At 35.3% G+C, this 18,847-nt stretch overlaps 1 protein-coding gene across 1 annotated transcript; it reads left to right on the top strand.

Moving 5' to 3' along the window:
* Nucleotides 1–1,125: 1,125 nt before the first annotated feature.
* Nucleotides 1,126–18,465, top strand: HELRODRAFT_156856 (hypothetical protein; the record flags this gene model as incomplete). Its single annotated transcript, XM_009018191.1, has 10 exons — nt 1,126–1,333; nt 5,837–6,036; nt 7,755–7,871; nt 8,022–8,248; nt 16,111–16,223; nt 16,380–16,383; nt 17,050–17,160; nt 17,590–17,655; nt 17,730–17,806; nt 18,350–18,465. The coding sequence occupies 10 exons, from the start codon at nt 1,126–1,128 to the stop codon at nt 18,463–18,465; spliced, it is 1,239 nt and encodes a 412-aa protein (XP_009016439.1).
* Nucleotides 18,466–18,847: the final 382 nt, after the last annotated feature.

The following is an 18,847-nucleotide window of genomic DNA, read 5'->3' as shown; positions in this document are numbered from 1 at the left end:
CATTCTCCTCTGCAGCTCCTCCACCACTTCAAACTTCTTCCTGTCAACGTGCCTACATTCCAGGTACCAAACCTCCAACCCCTTGGTCTACAAGTAGTCCTTCCATCTATAGTGCCTTGCACCGCCACACTATAGAGTGGGGTGCCAGTAGCCAGACCATCCACAGGGCCTTGCACCACAACCCCATCGACTGGGTCTCCGGAGATTCTTCGCACCCTCTTCTGCCGGATACTGAGGGCCATTGTTTTCTCCGTCATCATCATAATCAATCAGCTTAATCAATTTAAGCAAAATATTATTTATCATCTTTTGGGATTTTAAAAATTTTTATGCCAGCTAGTTGTGCAATATCATGTTCCTGTTAATCCTTCCAGAATGTTCAGACTAGCAAGTGGTAAGGAAATATGGTAGCACCAGTCAAGTCATTGTGTCAAAGCAAAAATTCTATTTGTAAACAAGAAAAGTACAACGCCTGGATTTCCGAATCAGTTCAAATTCTGAATTTGTTATGTGCAAATTACCTTAGGAGTCTAGTTTTTAAATATGCAAATAGCACAAAGCAGGTCAGAAAATTTAAAAAAATAAAAATAATTCTCTGGAACTAAAAAAAAAATCCTGTTAAGTTTGAAAGTAGTGTTTTATTTCTAAGTGATAAAAAGATGACGACAAATAATTATTTACCAACATATGAGGGGTTTTTAAAAGTATTTTCAAAAATATGCAAATGTAACGAGAATAAATTCCAATGGAACACACGGGGTCGTTAAAAACGCGTGGTCACGTGCACCGCACTGTTTGCACGTACCTCACGCCCGCCCTGATATCTGTTATGTATACAAATCTCTAACCATCAATTCTAAGGAAAAATTAGATTGCTTATTTATAAATAATTAGTAATAGGAAAATAATATACCAAGATATAAGTACTTGAAATTGGCACTCTAGTACAAGTACCGCATCGCTGCATAACAATGTCATCCATGTTGAATTGCCACACCATAATTTATTTGAAGAGTCTTCTGATGCAGTGTTACAAACAGCCTATAAATAATGTTCACAATATTTTGATTATGATATACATATATGGTTTTTGAACATTTAATTTTTCAGGACTGTTCTGTGAAAATGTTTTCAAAAGAAGAGCCTTGTGATGTACCTACTGACAGCTTTTGGGAGATTGATTCTTATAAAAGAGTTGTTAAAAGATCTGAAGATGGTTTATTGCTGTGCAATGATTTAATGAAGATGATTCAGGAACGTGCTGAAATTGAATTAAAGTATTCTAATAAATTGAAAGTTTGGTCCAAAAAATGGGTTGAAAACATTGACAAAAGTGAGAATAATATTTTAATATTCATTTGCAATTGCAGGTTTAAACTGCACTAACTTGTCAAAATTTTGGTCACTGAATTAGCTTAGTCTGTAAAAGTGCCATATCTCCCACTGCATGGCATGGTTAGAATACTGCCTGTCCGAAACTCAAAGACTATCATATGCGTATGACAAGGTGGTTGCGCATGCATACATAATGTGTAAGTGCATCGTCTGAATAGTACACCCTTTGCGGCACGGAGGTTTAAATTTAAGTATAAAATAACATGTAATCAGCTCTGCGTTTTACAGAGCTGCGCTGTAAAGAGGCCGCCGTCAGGACGGTATCATCTACATATATCACATTCCATATTTTATCTGAATATAGTTTGGTTATTTCTTCCATCATCATGATGAAGAGCAGGGGGCTGAGTATTGATCCCTGATGGATGCCAACGTTAATATCAAATTCATTCGTGTTACTAGCTGTTGTGCTGACCAGAGTTTCACGTTAGAGTACGTTGCCATAACCAGTCGAACCAGATATTCGGGAACAAGCTGTCTACGTAGAGTCCACCTGATTGTCTCACGAGGCACTCTGTCGAAAGCCTTTTCCAAGTCCACAAAGACATGGAACAGTCGCTTTTGCTTTGCCATGTATTTATCCTGTAGTTGACGAATGATATAGATATCACCAATGGTGGATCTCCCTGCCATGAAGCCGTACTGGTAACCACCTATTGAAACGCACAGTCTTCTCTCAATGACTTTTTCAATAACTTTTAGGGGATGTTCCAGAAGACGTATACACCGATAGGAGGAGTATTTAAGTGAATCTTCTTTTCCTTTATATATCGGCACAGTTGTGCTACTGTTCCATTCCACTGGTAGTATCGATTTACTCCACATCTCTCGACAGATGTGTATCGATTTACCCCACATCTCTCGACAGATGTGTATCGATTTACCCCACATCTCTCGACAGATGTGTAAGAGGGCTCTGAAGCCTGCTCCACCAGATGCCTTGATGATTTCATTTGTAAGTCCAAACGGACCAGCCGCTTTACCCACCTTCATTGCCTTCAACGCATCCTTAAGCTATTCAGCTGTGATTCCCTGGTCCTTCCACCGTAAGTGCATCAAAGTCCATCCCAATAGAGTTTGTTTCATTCAATAAGTGATCGAAGTAATCCTTCCAGTGATCCTTCACCTCATTCTGCAAGGTTATTATGGTGCCTTTATTATTCTTTATGCATGTGGCACCAACTATATCCTTTTTCAGTCTTTTGGCCTGATTTGCTATTCGGTAGAGTGACCGAATTTGTTTGCTTTTACTTCCAGACAGCCATACCTTGCATTGATTTGCACGAGTTATCGCAGCTTAACATTTCGCTTCTGTGTTCTTTGATCGGTCTTTATGCACGTGGCACCAACTATATCCTTTTTCAGTCTTTTGGCCTGATTTGCTATTCGGTAGAGTGACAGATTCACTGGTCTGTGGTTCATATGCAGAGAAAACAGTCAGAACCTGTTTTCCCATTCTGAGTTTAACCAGCATTAGGCGTGAGCTGATTCGAACTACCTCCAGTACATTTTGTGCCAGTGGTTCCCGTATGAAGATTCCAACTTCATTTAGGCTGTCTTTTGGTCATTCCAGAACAACTTGTAACTCCCAATGAAAGAGACACCATTTGATTTCCATCTTGTTTTCTGCAGAGAACAGATGTCAACCCTTCGCCTTTCTAGCATGTTGACAGTCTTCATGGAACGTCCAGTAAGCGATCCAGTATTTAAAGTGCCAATTCTGATATTCCAGGGGGGGATGCCCGATTTTCCGCAACATCCCTCCACTTTTGCGTACTTCCTGGATATTGTCACCCCTTGACCATTTAAGGTCTTCCAGGAAATAGGAGATCTTTTCTTTTTTTGTGATGACACGGAAGATGTTTGGGTCAAAAAACTTTTATCTGGAATTGCCCAATTCCTAACGACAACCACCGGTTATAAGCAGTGGGCCTAGCCTTTTTGCTGGAAGCACACAAGGCAGTGCGGTTGCAGTTTATCTCGTGCCCAAGAGAGCACTGTTGTAAGTAGTTCACCTAGCCTTTAGGTCAAAGGTTCCTGTTCCACAAGGCAGTAGATTAAGAATCGAAGATCATCCGCTGTTGGAGCCGTTGTCCTAGGATTTTCCGCCTCTTTCATCGTTATCTTCTTTCTTCTGGTACAGTTGGTTCTCGGCATCTTATTCTGTATTATTCGATGCAATCCTAGAATGTATCCCTGCCCAGGACATTCCCCTATTCACCACCTGGGACGCGCCTTATAGCCAGTGCACCCAAGCATGCTGCATCTAACGAATCATCTTTAAGTCAGTTCGGTGAAGTTGCTCTTCGAGTTTTGTTGTCATATTTGCCGAATATTTTACTCTGGTTAATTTTTATACCTAAATTGTTCACACTAGTTTTTGATATACATGGCCAATTGAAATGATGGATTATTATTTATTTTAAAAATTGAATTACAGAGACTATGAATTGAAGCAGATTAAGATTAGCTTTGAGACTGTTCAAAAAATATGCTTATCTTTCTTAGATAAGAATAGGAAAGAGAGATAAATATCGTCTGGAGAAGTAGATGTTTATATGAATTTGAGAGGTGATTGTTGATACGAATTGAAGAGGTAGATGTTAATGTGAACTGGAGAATTGAATATTAATAAAAGTTAGAGAAGTAGATCAAAAATAGATGTTGATAAAAATTAGATAGGTGGATATTAATACGAGTTGGAGAAAGAGATTTCTTAATATGAGCTTTATAAAATGATCCTGATAAGTACTGCGTGGTAGGTGATGATTATATTTAGATGGTCTAATAAGAATTGAAGAGGTAGAGCTTAGTACGACATGAAAAGGGAATTATGCAATATATAAGCAGTACTCAGTACAAATTGGAAAGGTGGATATTAATATAAAATCAAATGTAGATTTCCGTAAAAATTATGGAGAAAATTTTTTGCTAAATTTGGAAAAAAAGATTTTGCTAAGAAATGTAGAGGGCGATTTCAGTAAGAGTTTGTGATGTTTCTGTAAAAATTCGAGAGATCTCGGTATGAATTGAATAAGGAGATCTTGGCAAAATTAGAAGATGAAGATTTTGCTAAGAATTCTTGTGAATAAGAATAAGAGGGAATTTTTGGTTGAATTTGGAGAGGAACATCTTGTTAAGAATTTTTGTGAATAAGAATAAGAGGGAATTCATTGTTAAATTTGGAAAGTAAGATCTTGCTAAAAATTGGAGCGGGAAATCTTGGTAAAATTCGGAGAAAGATATCTCTGTAAGAATTGGAAGATGAAAGTCTTTAAGAACTGGAGGAGGTGATCTCAGTAAGAATTGGTGAAATATTTCTGTAAAATGTAATACCGTGTTTTGATTTGAGAGATTTTAGTAATATTAGGAATGGAAGATCATGGTAAGAATTAGAAAGGGAGTTTTTGTTAAGAAATGGAGAAGAAGATATCGATGAGAATTTGTATCATATTACAGAACTTGTACAGCGCTCCTCAAATTGACTTCAGACGAGCTCTTTTCACTTTCTTCGCTGTGGGAAGTTTTTTTAGAAGCTTTTTTAGTCACTTCGACTTATGGTGTTGAGTTTCTTTAGATCAGCGAGTTTGGGCTGCTGATACAGAAAATCTTTTTTTCCCAAAATGTTAAGATTTGAGTTTTGGAACTATAAGGTCACCAGGGTTGGAGGATCGCAGTCGATCCCTGTATTGAGTTTCTGAAACTGGTTGGATCTGCTCCCTCAGGTAGGTTGGAGCATCCCCGGCCAAACAATTTTTTACAGGTAGAGCTAATTTTAATGTTACTCTTTCTGGCATACGAAGCCAGTGTAGCTCATCTCTGAATATGGATATGGATAGAGAGGGAGATCTCGGTAGGAATTGGAAAGGAAGATCTCGGTAAGAGTTGGGGAGGGAGATAGTGAAAAGAATTGGTGAAAAAGTTAAAAAGAATTTAAAATCGGAATGGTATTTTTTAAATTGTAATATGTTGTGACAAGACTTAATAAAGGCAATGTTAACAAAGTGAAGGATTAATGACTAAGTTATTTAACAGCTTATTTAAGAAAATATACTTTAAGACGAAAAAATTTTGTTTGTTCATCTGTTTACTTTTAAAAGGAGATATGAATGGTTTTAGTAAACTTACATACATTATGTCACAAAATAGCACATTAATGAAAAGAATAAGGCATAGAATTAAAATAAATTACGTCGATTATTATTTACGCAACACGGGTAAAGGGTACAACAAACTGGACGATGAAAAACTTAAAATTGTTAAATTTAGACTGTGCTTGAAGTAATAAAATGCGAAAGAAACCAGTTAGCACTGAGTAAAAGCAGTGATATTAGGATTGTATTTTTTATATCTTGATAGAACCCTTGTATATCTTATGACTGGACGTTTATATAAAATCGCCGTGTATTTATAAAAAATATTTAAATTTATATGCTTGAAGGTACTGACTACGGAACAAACAAATCCGTTTTGATAAACTCTATGAACGAAGCAGAGTGTTTGGCAAATATTCATTCTGAAATGAAGGATAGTTTACTAGAAGTTGTCAACAATGTTAAAAAATGGAGAAACGAAACATACACTAAAACAATGGTTGGGGTTTGCAAAGAAGTGAAACAGTTTGAAGATGATTTTAAAAAGGTTAAGAAAACAAATTATTTAGAAAAGTTTTTCATTCCTGCTATCATTTAATTTTCTGAACAGCTTATTTTGTACAGTTTTTATGACAAGCTTATTTCTATACATTTCAACAATAATAATTATGTCTTTTTATTTAATTATTTGTTACAGTTTTCAGTTCGTTATTTGTGGTTATTTCATTAAAGATTTTGAAAACAGTTTTAAATTTTTCTAGTCTATCTTTTTAGATGTAGTTTTGGGCATGTTTTTGTCTTTAAACATTGGTGTAAAAATAAATGTCTGAACTTAGTGACAGCGAAGCTGTTGTGTGACAGTTGCGATTAAAAATTATAAAAAAAAGAACATGATAATATTATAACGATTCTATAGGTTGTTAAGAAATATGTAGAAACTTTTGGCGATGTTGAATGATGAAACTTATGTTAGGCTGGGACACTCGGTGTTCTGTTGAGATGTGACTGGATTAACAACTGGTTGTGCGCATGGGGTTAAAATTAAGGTGGATTAAACAATGGGTTCAAAGGTCCAAATTAAGCTGCATCAGAGTTTAGCATTTAAACTGATTCTGTCTATCAGAGTTTAGAATTTGAGTGAGAGTCATCTTAGAAACTACCACATGCGGAAGATACGTTACTAGTGACGGAAGAGACATTCCAATGCACGGTTTTCCAAAATTGTGTTTTAATTTGTTTGCGTGTTGTTAAGTAGGTCCCGTTTCGCATTATTGTTGTTACCCGACAACCTTCTTCAAGCACTATCTACAACAGTATGTAGGTGCAAAAGAAATTTTATTTAAAAGTTTACGAAGGCAAAATAATTTGTTTTGTTTTTGAGAGGTGAAACTATGAAGGTCTAAAGTTTTACTGTCACAGGTAAACAAACTTGGAACTTTGACCTGGGTGGAAAACTTTAGAGTTAAAAAAAAGTTGAGCCACGTAAGCTATGAAATTTATAGAAAGGTTGTGAGGAAAAAACTAGTCAATTTTCTGAAGCAACGAACTAGAAAACTTCAACTTTGTTAATCATGGCATTACCGCATTCATTTGGGAACATGGTTGTTGACATGGTATAAATTAGATGATGGAATTGATGTACTTTTGGTTGACGGTGGTACATGTCAGACGTACACCTTGGGCATATGTCTACATTGCCAACACCAACATGTCCACATCATTATCGTTAAATAGCTCAGGAAATTTCTTAAAACTATAAAAGTATTATGAAAAATTCCTTTGAACTGTTTATTAGTTTCATCAATTGCTTTCTGTTAGAACATTGATTATTCCAAATGAAATCATAAATTATATTGAATTATATTTGTATAAACTAGTCAAAACTATGGTAACATAGGTTTTGTGCACGGAAGTAACTCAAATTGCCTGACACGTGAGCTTTTGCAATGTTTATTACACTCTATAATATGCATTGTTGACAGGTAATATTCTGTTCTCTCATATTTGTTGAGGAAAGCATTGAGAAACGATTGTAACCGTTTCCTGCTTGGATGTTTCCGAGCTTTGCAAAGTCGTCATGATACTAATTATTTTGTTGGCTCATTTCATTCATTTTCTTAAGCATGCTATCTGTGCGGCAATATAGATATAGGTTTTGCATTTGAAAGTAAATCTCTAAAAATAATAATTTTGGATTTCTTACATATTTTTGTATCATAAATAAAGTCCATTTTTTACATTGAATTATCATCTAACTTTATTCAGGCTCAGAAACCGTGGGCTAAACATATGAACAAATTTTTAAAATACAAGAAAGAATATGAATCGAACGTTAAAAATGAAAAGATCCTCAAAAATTCTTTAGCTCAATCAACTGACGAGGTTATTTTTTTTATCAAATTTTGCGTTCTTAATATTGTGTAATTGATTTGTTTAAACTATGTGTTTGCTATCCTAACTAACTAACCTGCAATAGATAACGAATTTTTATTTACCGGTTGCATTAATGAAACGCTTTTGTATTTTTTTAAGGATAAAAAATTAAATGAAAGATTAGAAAAATGTAAAAAAGAAAACGAAAACATAATTGATAAACTGGAAGCAATACAAAAAGATTTAGACTCTTACAAACCTATCTACATTGCTGATATGACGGAGGTCTTTGAAAAGACGCAAGATTTTGAGGAGAAGCGTCTCATCATGTTCAAAAACACTCTTATTAACATGCACAAATGTTTAGATATATCTCAAAATGACAAGTTAGATATTTAGAAATTGTATTTGGCTTGTGATTTAATAATTATTTTGATACTATTGTTTAAAATAGTTAATTTTATTATCTAATTTATTATTTTCTACTTAATTTATATTAATTTTTTGCACCATCAATTTATTTTAACGTGTTTCTTTGGTTTTTAGTGTTTTCATTATCAGAGTTGAATATTAGCATGCCATGTTTAACGCTTTTTACAATGATAAAAGTTTTACATAGGATTTATCAGCAGATTTTTTTTTACTCATCTTAGACCAAGTTGGCTATCAGGCGGTTTTCTTGCTCCCAGCAATTCCAATAATAATAATTTTTTTTATTTCATTTTTTGTGCACTTTTCTTATAGTCTTTACTGAAGACTTCAACATGCCAAACGATAATCAGTCACATCTTCTTTGCACTAGGAAGTGCAACAGTTACTCACCTGTCGTCTTTTTCTTCAAATGCACGCCTGCTATACCTTTTACAAAAAATTTTTTATTGTAATGTTCAAACACCCTCTTCGATCTTATCTCCATTCTCAATCGTTAGTTTTTGATTGTTGATTGGCGACACCTGGAGAAAATGAATGCTGTTCAATCATATTTTTATAGGAGCATCTTGGTACGTATTTTCATCAATTCAAGCAAACTTAGTTGAAATGTCGACAAAACCTTACTTATGAACTTAAATTTATTCACTATCTTCGTTGAAGTAAGTGAATGGCACTGGCGAAAATTATTATTTACAATTAACGAAACAATAATGTTTCAAATAGTCACTCAAAATATAAATTCTCCAATGATGATACTGCTGTAGGCAGCTGCATGGATGTGAGTTATGGTCAACCGCCGGCATCCTCCTGGAGAAATTCGACGCTACAGATCAATGGCGTTTGCGCAGAATTCTTTGTCCATCCTAGTGTGGTATTGCTATAAACATTGAAATTAGAAAGGGAACACTACAGCCGTCAGTCTCCACGCTTCTTGCTAGACGTCCCCTTACCTGTCTGGCCACAGCTCGTACTCGCTCATTGGGGAACCACCATAAAGTTATAAAAGCTGCCGTGGATTGACCTGAATCGGTTGGACTCGACCACTTCGCTGCCCAAGGCAGACCTGGATACGCTCAATAGAGGCGGACCTATTGCTTGTCAACACCGGAGTACATTCAGCTTGGAGGCATGCCTCCTTGCAAGAGCAGTTTTAAAACGTTTTTTTCACCAGCGTTTTGATGAGCTGAATTTTCCACTCTTCCTTCCGCTCGGCAATTATTTGTGATTTCGATATAAAGCCAAAAAAATGCAGTGATAGTTTATATATATATATATATATATATATATATATATATATATATATATATATATCAGTCTTCGTTTTGCGTCCAGAAACCCAGTTCCCCGAGGTAGGACGTTGTTTTCTTTGCCATAAATATTTTGCGCCAAATTAGACAATCAGTTGTATCCATTTCATTTAAATCTAGAGCTTTCATGTCTTGCTCGATTGTTTGCGACCAGGACTTCTTTGGACGGTCTTTGGGACGTGTGACAAGTACTTCAACATCTGCAAGAGAAGTTATGGTACTGTTTCTACTTCGTTTGACATGACCAAACAACCGCAGACGGTGTTGCCGGCATTCGTCCTTTATATCATCTAAACCAGCACGACGCAGGATTTCGGTAGATTTGATGTGGTCCTTCAGACCAATTCGTTGCATCCATCGGAGCATTTTCATGTCGGTTCGTTGAAGTTGTTGTTCCAGTTTGGTTGTCATTGGCCATGTTTCTGCACCATATAACAACACCGGACGTATCACAGATTTATAAAGTCTTGATCGTAGTGGTAGTGGGATGTCACGCCGCATCAATATGGAGGCAAGGAGATGCCATTTATTCCAGGCTGCACGTATGCGTGCTCGAACGACAACTTCAGCTGTTCCAGTACAATCCAGAACATCCCCTAGATATTGAAACGATTTGACTTTCTCTACCTTAATGGCTTCAAAAACAGTGCTATTTCGAGTTTGTTGTTGTGGATTGATGCAAGCAGGACAAACAAAATTGGACACTTTAGATAAAGTACCAATTATTTTTGAACAACGTTTGTGACACCACTTGTTACACTACTGACACTTGATTTAATTGTAACCTACACCAGCTTTACAAACTGAACAGGACCATCGTCCAGTAGCTGTGGATTGGATGGGTTCACCAGTGTTCATTGCTTTGGTTTTGCTGATGTTGACTTTGAATCCATGATCGGCGAGTCTGTTGTTCCAATCTTCAAACATCTGTGCTGCATTTTGCTCAGACGTGGCTGTTAAAACAATATCATCAGCATATATTAGATTACAAATGTCACCAGTGCGTATCGGTTTTGTGATTTCTTCCATCACAGTTATAATTAACAGTGGACTGAGAATCGAGCCTTGGTGAACTCCAACGCCGATGTCAAATGCATCTGTGTTTCTAACCGTTGTGCTGACAAGAGTCTTAGTAATCGTATACATTTCATCACAAGTCGAACAAGATATTCTGGAATGAGTTGTCGACGTAGACTCAACCTGATTGCTTCACGGGTAACTCGATCAAATGCTTTTTCAAGGTCTACAAAAATGTGTGATAGTTGTTGATGCTTTGCGAGGTACTTCTCTTGCAGTTGCCGAAGGATGTGAATTGCATCAATTGTTGATTTCCCCGGTTAGAAACCAAATTGATAATTTCCGATTGTGATGCACGACGTTAATCTTCTCTCAATGATTTTCTCGACAATTTTCATGGAGCGTTTTAACAGACGTATACCCCGATATGATGAACAGTTCAATGGATCACCTTTGCCTTTGTATAGCGGGACTGCCATGCTATAGTTCCATTCAGTCGGCATGAGCAATTTCTTCAGATTTCACGGCAAAGTTGTAGTAACGTTTGGATACCTGCAGTACCAGATGCTTTGATAATGTCATTTGTGAGTCCAGAGGGCGGGCCCTGCTGCCTTTCCATCCTTCATAGCTTTCAGAGCTTCTGTAAGCTCCTCTACAGTGATGTCTGGAATCGGACCTTCGATGGGTGGAGCGTCAAAGTTAACATTGATGGGATTTGTTTCGTTTAACAGACGGTTGAAGTATTCTTTCCACTGTAGCTTGATCCCAATTTGTTCAAGAACCATCTCATTTTTGTCGTTTTTTGATACATGAGTCACCAACTATGTTTTTTTTCGTACGCTTTGCTTATTTTGCTATACAGAGATTTCATTTGTTCACCTTTGCTTTTAGTGAGCCACTCTCTGTACTGATCTGTCCGAGCCAGTGCAACTTGACGTCTTGCATAGTTGTTCTTCTCACGGAAAATTTTATGGTCATCAACAGACATTGATTTTTGCCATTGCTTGTATTCAGCTTTCTTTTCAGCTATTGCGTTTTGTACACTGTCATTCCACCACCAAGGGTCCCGTTCATGCTGACGTTTTGTACCAGTTTTTCCACAAACTTTAGTTGCAGCGTTTATCAAAACGGTTTTGTATGTACTCCAATCTGTACTGGCTTGCTATTGGTGGTCTAACTGTGTGGCGACAATCTGTTGAAATTTTTTTTGATGAGAAAATTTTTTCGGTGTTGAAATTTTTCCTATATATTTATATTTTATATATATATAAATTATTTATAAAGATTTTTCATTTGATAGAGAAAATTTTGATGAATTTAATGATATAATTTGTTTGCGTTAATTGTTTGAAGTTAATTTTTTTTCAATTAATTTAAGTTAAGTTGATTTAATTGTAAATTCTTGTTTAATGGACAAGAGAAGGAATTTCATTTTGTAAACGTTATAGGATAACCTGTATTGTTTTATCAGACTATCAGATATAGTGACATATTTTACTGTTGAATATGTCGAAAGATAAATGCAACAAATGCAAAGTTAAAATCAAAGGAAGTAACAAAGAGTTAATTTGTTGTGGCATATGTGGTGATGGCTGCCACATCAAATGTATTCCGACCGATGCTTAAGTCTTGACAGCAGTAGTATCCGATCCAAATTTATTTTGGCTCTGCAATAGCTGCGTTAAAGACATTAAAGAAGGTTTTAAAAAGATTTGTGATCTGCAAAAATCCCAAAATGAAATAATCTGTAACCAAGATAAGCTTACTGATGAGCAAAGTTCTTTTCGTCGTGAGTTGGCTTCAATTGACGCAAAGTTAAGCGAAATGGCCAACAAAATTGATGAATTTGATAAGTCGGTAACAAATGTAAACACGCAGATTAAAGATGTTGAAGGGGGTTTCAAAAAGAATTGGACTGAAGTTGTAAAGGGAACCATCAAAGAAGAAGTTAAATCGACTACGGTGGCTCTGAACAACAATAAACCGTGAGTGCAATGTTGTGTTATTTAGGCTCAGTGAAGCTGAAACTAACTCTGCTGATGCTCGCAATAATGATAAAAAAATTGTTATGAATTTTCTTTCAGTCATTACAAATGATGAAATCAAGGAAAGTGATATTAAGAAAATGTACAGAATTGGCAAAAAAGGTGACAACCCACGTCCGATGTTGATCGAGTTTAAAGAAAAGTCTATGAAAAACATGATAATGGAAAATCGTTTGAGGATGAAACAATTGAGTGATGAATTAAAAAATGTCAGCATAAGCCATGACTTCACTAAAGAACAGCGTGAGAAATGTAAAAAACTGGTAGCTGAAGCTTAAGATAAACAGAAACAGGAGTCGGGGGAATTTTAGTACAGGGTGAGGGGAGATCCGTCAAATTTGAGAATAATAAAAATACAGAAATATTCAATAAAAAAACTACAGCATACTAGCTCTGATTGTGCGTCTATGGTTTTCAACTCTTCTGGTAATGTCAATAAAATTAAGGTGGGTCTGTTAAACATTAGATCTTTGGGTCCAAATGTTGATGATGTTCATGGGCTGCTCAATGATGGCTTGGATGTTTTGATGCTTACAGAAACTTGGCATAAATCATCTGATAATATTTGTCTTAGTTTGGCAAAACCACGTGATTTTAGTTTTTTGGAAACATGTTAGGCTAAATGATCCTGGGCATGGTGGTTTGGTAACGTATTTCAGAAACCACTTTAAATGTGTAAAAATTCCATTGCCAGTGATAATTACATTTGAAGCGATATGTTTTAAATTGACGTTACGGAAATCTTCAGTAATTTTTTGGTGATTTATAGGCCAGGTTCCGCTCCTCCTGCTAAATTATTTTTTGAAGAATTAATTTTAGTTTTAGAACAAATCACTCTTTTATGTTGCAGTATTGTAGTTGCAGGTGACTTCAACATACACGTAGAAACTTCGTCAGATACATATGCAACAGCCCTTGCTGATATTTTCTCTAGTTTTGATCTTGTCAATAGAATTAATCAGTCTACCCATGTGCTTGGTTGTACCCTGGATTTGATTGTCACATCGGATGATTTTTTGTTAGAAGATATATTGGTGTACCCATCTGGTATCTATTCAGATCATGGTTTAGTAACTGGTCAATTTTTAATCAATCCGACTCCGGTCATTTTCAAGAAATCGTGGATCAGATCCTGGAAACGAGTGGATAAAAAACGTCTGACTGAGCTTTTGAGGTGCTCACCCCTCTCGAAACATTATGGTCAGGATGATGATGTCGAATTGGGTTTTAAAATATTCAATGAAGAGCTTTTAAAAATTGCTGACGATGTTGCTCCACTTCATGAAGTTCGATGGAAACATGTCCCGACTGCCCCATGGTTTGACAGTGACTGCAAAAAGGCTAAGCAAATGTGTCGAAAAAAAGAAAGAAGGTTCAGAACTACTGGTTGTTACAATGATAGAGTTGATTGGGTACTGGCAATGAAACAAAAGAATGTTTGTTGCTCAGTGAAACGAAGGAGTTTTTGGTTAGCGAAAACATGTCAATTTAAAAATAATTCCAAATACTTATGGCAAACGATTAATAAATTATTAGGAAAAGAGACAAGTGTTGAAAATGAAGTTGGTTCAATGCATAGCGCCGATGATTTTAAAAAATTTTTTGCTGACATGTTGAAAGTGACCGAAAAGTCAACTGAATGTTTTAATTTTCCAGTTATTTCTACTAATACTAATATTATGTTTCCACTCGAATCGTTTCCAGTGCTGACTGAAGAACAGATATCTAAAGTTGTTAATTCGTCACCTACGAAGTCATGCTCACTCGACCCAATATCGATGCATGTATTCAAAGAATATGCTGACTGTTTTATTGTTTACTTAACGGACTTAATCAACATGTGCTTAACGAAGGATGTAATGCCACAGGTTTGCAAGCATGCAATTGTCACGCCAATTCTAAAGAAGACAGGATTAGATAAATCAGATCTGATAAACTATAGGCCGGTGTCAAATTTGTCTTTCGTTTCTAAAATTATTGAACGTTCCGTTGAGTTAGTTTTAAATAATCATATAAATAAAAATAGTATTTGGCCTTCGCATCAATCTGGATACAGAAGGTTTCATTCGACCGAAACAACTCTATCGGATATATTCTCTCATGTTTATTCAGCAGTTAATGTACAAAAAGTAACTTTGTTGACATTCCTGGATATGAGTTCGGCGTTCGATACTGTGAATCATAAAATCCTGCTGAACAGACTGAAATATTGTTATGGTTTAAATAAGATTGCGTTAGCGTGGTTCGAATCATTTCTTACTGGTCGGACTCAGCAGATTTCTTACTCAGGTGGTCTCTCGGAACCAATGAAACTTACGTCAGGGGTGCCTCAAAGATCTGTTCTTGGACCGATTCTTTTTAATTTGTACGTTGCAGAGATATTGGATTTACTGAATAAAGATGGTTATTATTGCCATGGGTACGCAGATGACATGCAGATTTGCGTTTCATGTTTCCCAGATGAGATGCCTACCGTATTAGAGAAACTGACAAAAACTATATCTGATGTCGGCTCGTGGCTGGGTCAAAGTAGGCTAAAGTTGAATCAGACTAAGACTCAGTTCATGTTGGCTGGTACATGGCACCAAACGTCAGCGGTTGAACCTTCATCGATTAACATCAGCATGACTGATATAAGTTTCAGTAAAACGGTTACCAATTTGGGAATTGTGATGGACTCCCGTATGACAATGGGTCCACAAGTCAGTCTATTGGTTAAAAAATGTATGTTCCAACTACGTCAATTACGTCAAGTCACAAAATCGGTAGATAGAGATACAATGACTCTATTAGTACATGCTTTCGTCAACTCTAGATTGGATTATTGTAACAGTCTTCTATATGGCATAGCTGATAAACTGTTGTCTAAACTTCAGATGGTTCAGAATCAGGCTGCTAGAATGATATATCGCAAATTAAAATTTGATCATGCATCACCAATTCTAAAGGAGTTGCATTGGCTGCGTGTTAAACAAAGAATCATGTTCAAGTTGGGTGTAATGGTATTTAAAAGTTTAAATGGTCTGACTCCGAAATATTTAGAAGATAAGTGTATTCGAGTTTCATCTATGTCATCACATGGGCGTCTAAGGTCTGCCGATTCAAACACGCTGTATGTTAGAGATCGGAATCTGAAAACAGCAGATAGAGATTTTGCAGTTGCTGGGCCTATTTTTTGGAACAGCCAACCTATCGAACTACGTACATCTGGGTTATCATTAGCTGAGTTTAGAAAACGTCTAAAGACATACCTATTTGGTAACTCCTAGTGATTTCAACCGATGATGGCTTCGCTTTCAACATGCTTCATACGAGGAGAGCGCTGATGAGAAGCAATTATAATTGGCGCTATATAAATACAATATTTGATTTGATATATATATATATACAACAGTCATCTAACTATTCAGTTTAGTAATAAATTAACCTTGTGAATTATCATTTCAGGATACCTATAATCTACATCCGCTGGAGGAAGTCCATTGAAACGTCTGATGCCAAAAAGGATTTAAAATGGTGGTCTCACATTTATGGTCCGGATATGAGCATGAATTGGCCAAGTCTTTCCGTAGTTAAATAGCTTACATTTTTTGTTATTTTATCTGATCGTTACACATCAAATGACCAAAATCCTATATTTCAAAATGACCAAACAAACATCACACAACAACAAAAAATTCTAAATTTCAAAACGACCGTGCACAAATATGTCACAGTTATGTCATGAGGCATTGGCTTTTGACTATGTATGTTCGGGAAATTTTCATTCAGGCATAGCCTTATAGTTTGTCCTACAGATTTAATTTTTTTACTCAACGTTTCTTATACTACGTGTTTATGCATTGGTATCGTTTCAGTGTTATGTGTTTTTTCGTGTTGAATAATTCTTGAGCGGCCCCTTTTTAACGGATGTTTAGAAATTTAATTTAGCTGTTCAATATTTTGAAATGAAGTTTTTAATGCATTAAAAATATTATTGAAATTATGCAGGAGGTGTTTAATGTTAAATCCAAGCCTGAGAAGTTTTTTGATCGGTTGGATGTGATTTCAATGGAATCGGAAAATTCATCTTGCGATTCGACATATAATCGGAAACTTGCAGAACCTGCAGATGATGATAGCAAGCAAGTTTACCTGAAGGCTAAAAATGACATCAGTCATGAAAAGGAAACGTTAGTGCAAAGTTCAATATTTTTACTTTAAAGTTTCACAGTTGAATTGTTTCTTTTTTTGAACAATCTTTGATTTAGGTCAACGAATTTAAGGCAACTTACATTAACAATTGTTGTTTTTTTAACTTCCTTGACTTGACCAACTACATTTTTGAATGACGGCTGATGTGTTTCACTTGTATTTAATAATTAACAACGAATGATCTCACCTAAGACCGAGCAAATATAATGTCAAGTTGAATCCATTCATGGATGAGGACGACGAAGCTCCTGAGAATATTTCAACGACACAATTGCCACCCAAGGACGAAACTCCCTCAAAAAAGTATTTTATAGCTATTCTTATATTTATAAACAAAATTCAATTTTAAATAATTTTTTCTTTTTATGTTGACAATTTGAACAAATATTTAAGAATGATTTTCTAAATCGTGGAAAGATTTCTAACAAGATGAATAATGCTAACAATGCTGTGGAATTTATTAACAGTAACGTGTGTAATATATTACTAACATTGTCCTATGTTGTATGCGTTTCATTTTGGTATATTTTTAATTTTGTTTCACTGTTCAGTCACACATTATTTTGCTGATTCTGCTAGAATTATTGAATTTTAGAAACGCACGCTGAACGATTGATGGATCGATGAATGGTTTGTTTGATTGATTAGTTGGTTGAATGATTGATCGTTTGATAGAATGATTGATTTATTAATTGGTTAATTGATTGATTGGTTGATTGCATAAATTGCTAGGATTTCTTACGATCCAGAGTTGAATCCATTTGAAGAACCAATGGAATCGGCAGATCACAGTTCAAAGTAAAGTTTGATGCGTAGCTTTCGTTTTCATATCGTATTAATTTAATTCTTTGATTAAATTTATAAAAATTTAGTGCATCAAGCAGCGCTATGGTGATTGCAGTATATGATTACATTGCTCAAGAAGCCGACGAATTGACTTTAACAAAAGGTTATGATCATTCAATTTTCTATCAGTTCATTATTGGAAACGTGTAACCAAATTTTAATATCTGTAATTAAATGTTAGATATAAGCATTGAAATATAAACTTCGCGGTTATGCTAGTTTTTCAAAGTCATCTGCCAATTTTCAATAAAATGAACTGTAGTATTTAAAGTCGGTTTTTAGCCAGGAAAACACCGTTTTCAAGTACAAAATTTACCAAAAATTAGCGTGATAAGGAAACAAAGGTCGCCAGCCTATTTTTTACCACTTTTTACCACACTAGCGAACATTGGTTAATGTCCTATTCCCCCCGTCATATTTTAAAATTTTAGTATTTTCAAAATTCTTGCCCCGCCCGTTAACGTTGTTTAAATCCGCCTACTTAATAGCTTTGACAGCCCGGATTGGACTTTATGCAAATGTATTAAATTAGATGAAAAAAAAGATGAAAAATTTAGATGAAAAAAATAGTTTTAATATTTTCGTAAATGTATTCAAACAAGACAGAAAAGTAAAATATTATAATTATAGTCATTTTGTCACTCAGGAGATGTTTTTGAAAAGCTGTCGGAGAAAGATGATCAAGGATGGTGCACGGGCAGCAAAGACGGAAAAATCGGTTTATATCCTGAAAAATATGCCAAACCATTTGAATCCACGTGATCTACATTTTGTCACTTTCAATTTTGTAATTACATTATATTGTATTAATTTTGATTTTATTTTAATCATTTTATTGAGAATAATTTTATACTGATTAATCTTTAATGATTTAAAAATATTTTTAATAGTGCAATCAATTCGTTCTTGTTTTTTTTTTTATGCCGCAACTGGTATAGACGAAGCTGCAAAAGTACCAAGCAGATGCTGTCCTCGGCTCATCTGCTTGAATTTGTCATAATGTCGTTTAGTGCAATAAGAACGACGTTAAGAAATTGTCAAAACTCTTCTAATTTTTTTTAATTATAAAGAATTATACATCACAAATTAATATTTTTAAATTGGTCTAAATATTTATTTAAATTGAAAATAAAGATGTTGAAGA

Source organism: Helobdella robusta, assembly GCF_000326865.2.
Source record: "Helobdella robusta unplaced genomic scaffold HELROscaffold_20, whole genome shotgun sequence".
In the NCBI taxonomy this organism is placed as follows: domain Eukaryota; kingdom Metazoa; phylum Annelida; class Clitellata; order Rhynchobdellida; family Glossiphoniidae; genus Helobdella; species Helobdella robusta.
The sequence above is the reverse complement of the archived record's forward strand: the minus strand, read 5'-3'. Positions and strand labels throughout refer to the sequence as shown.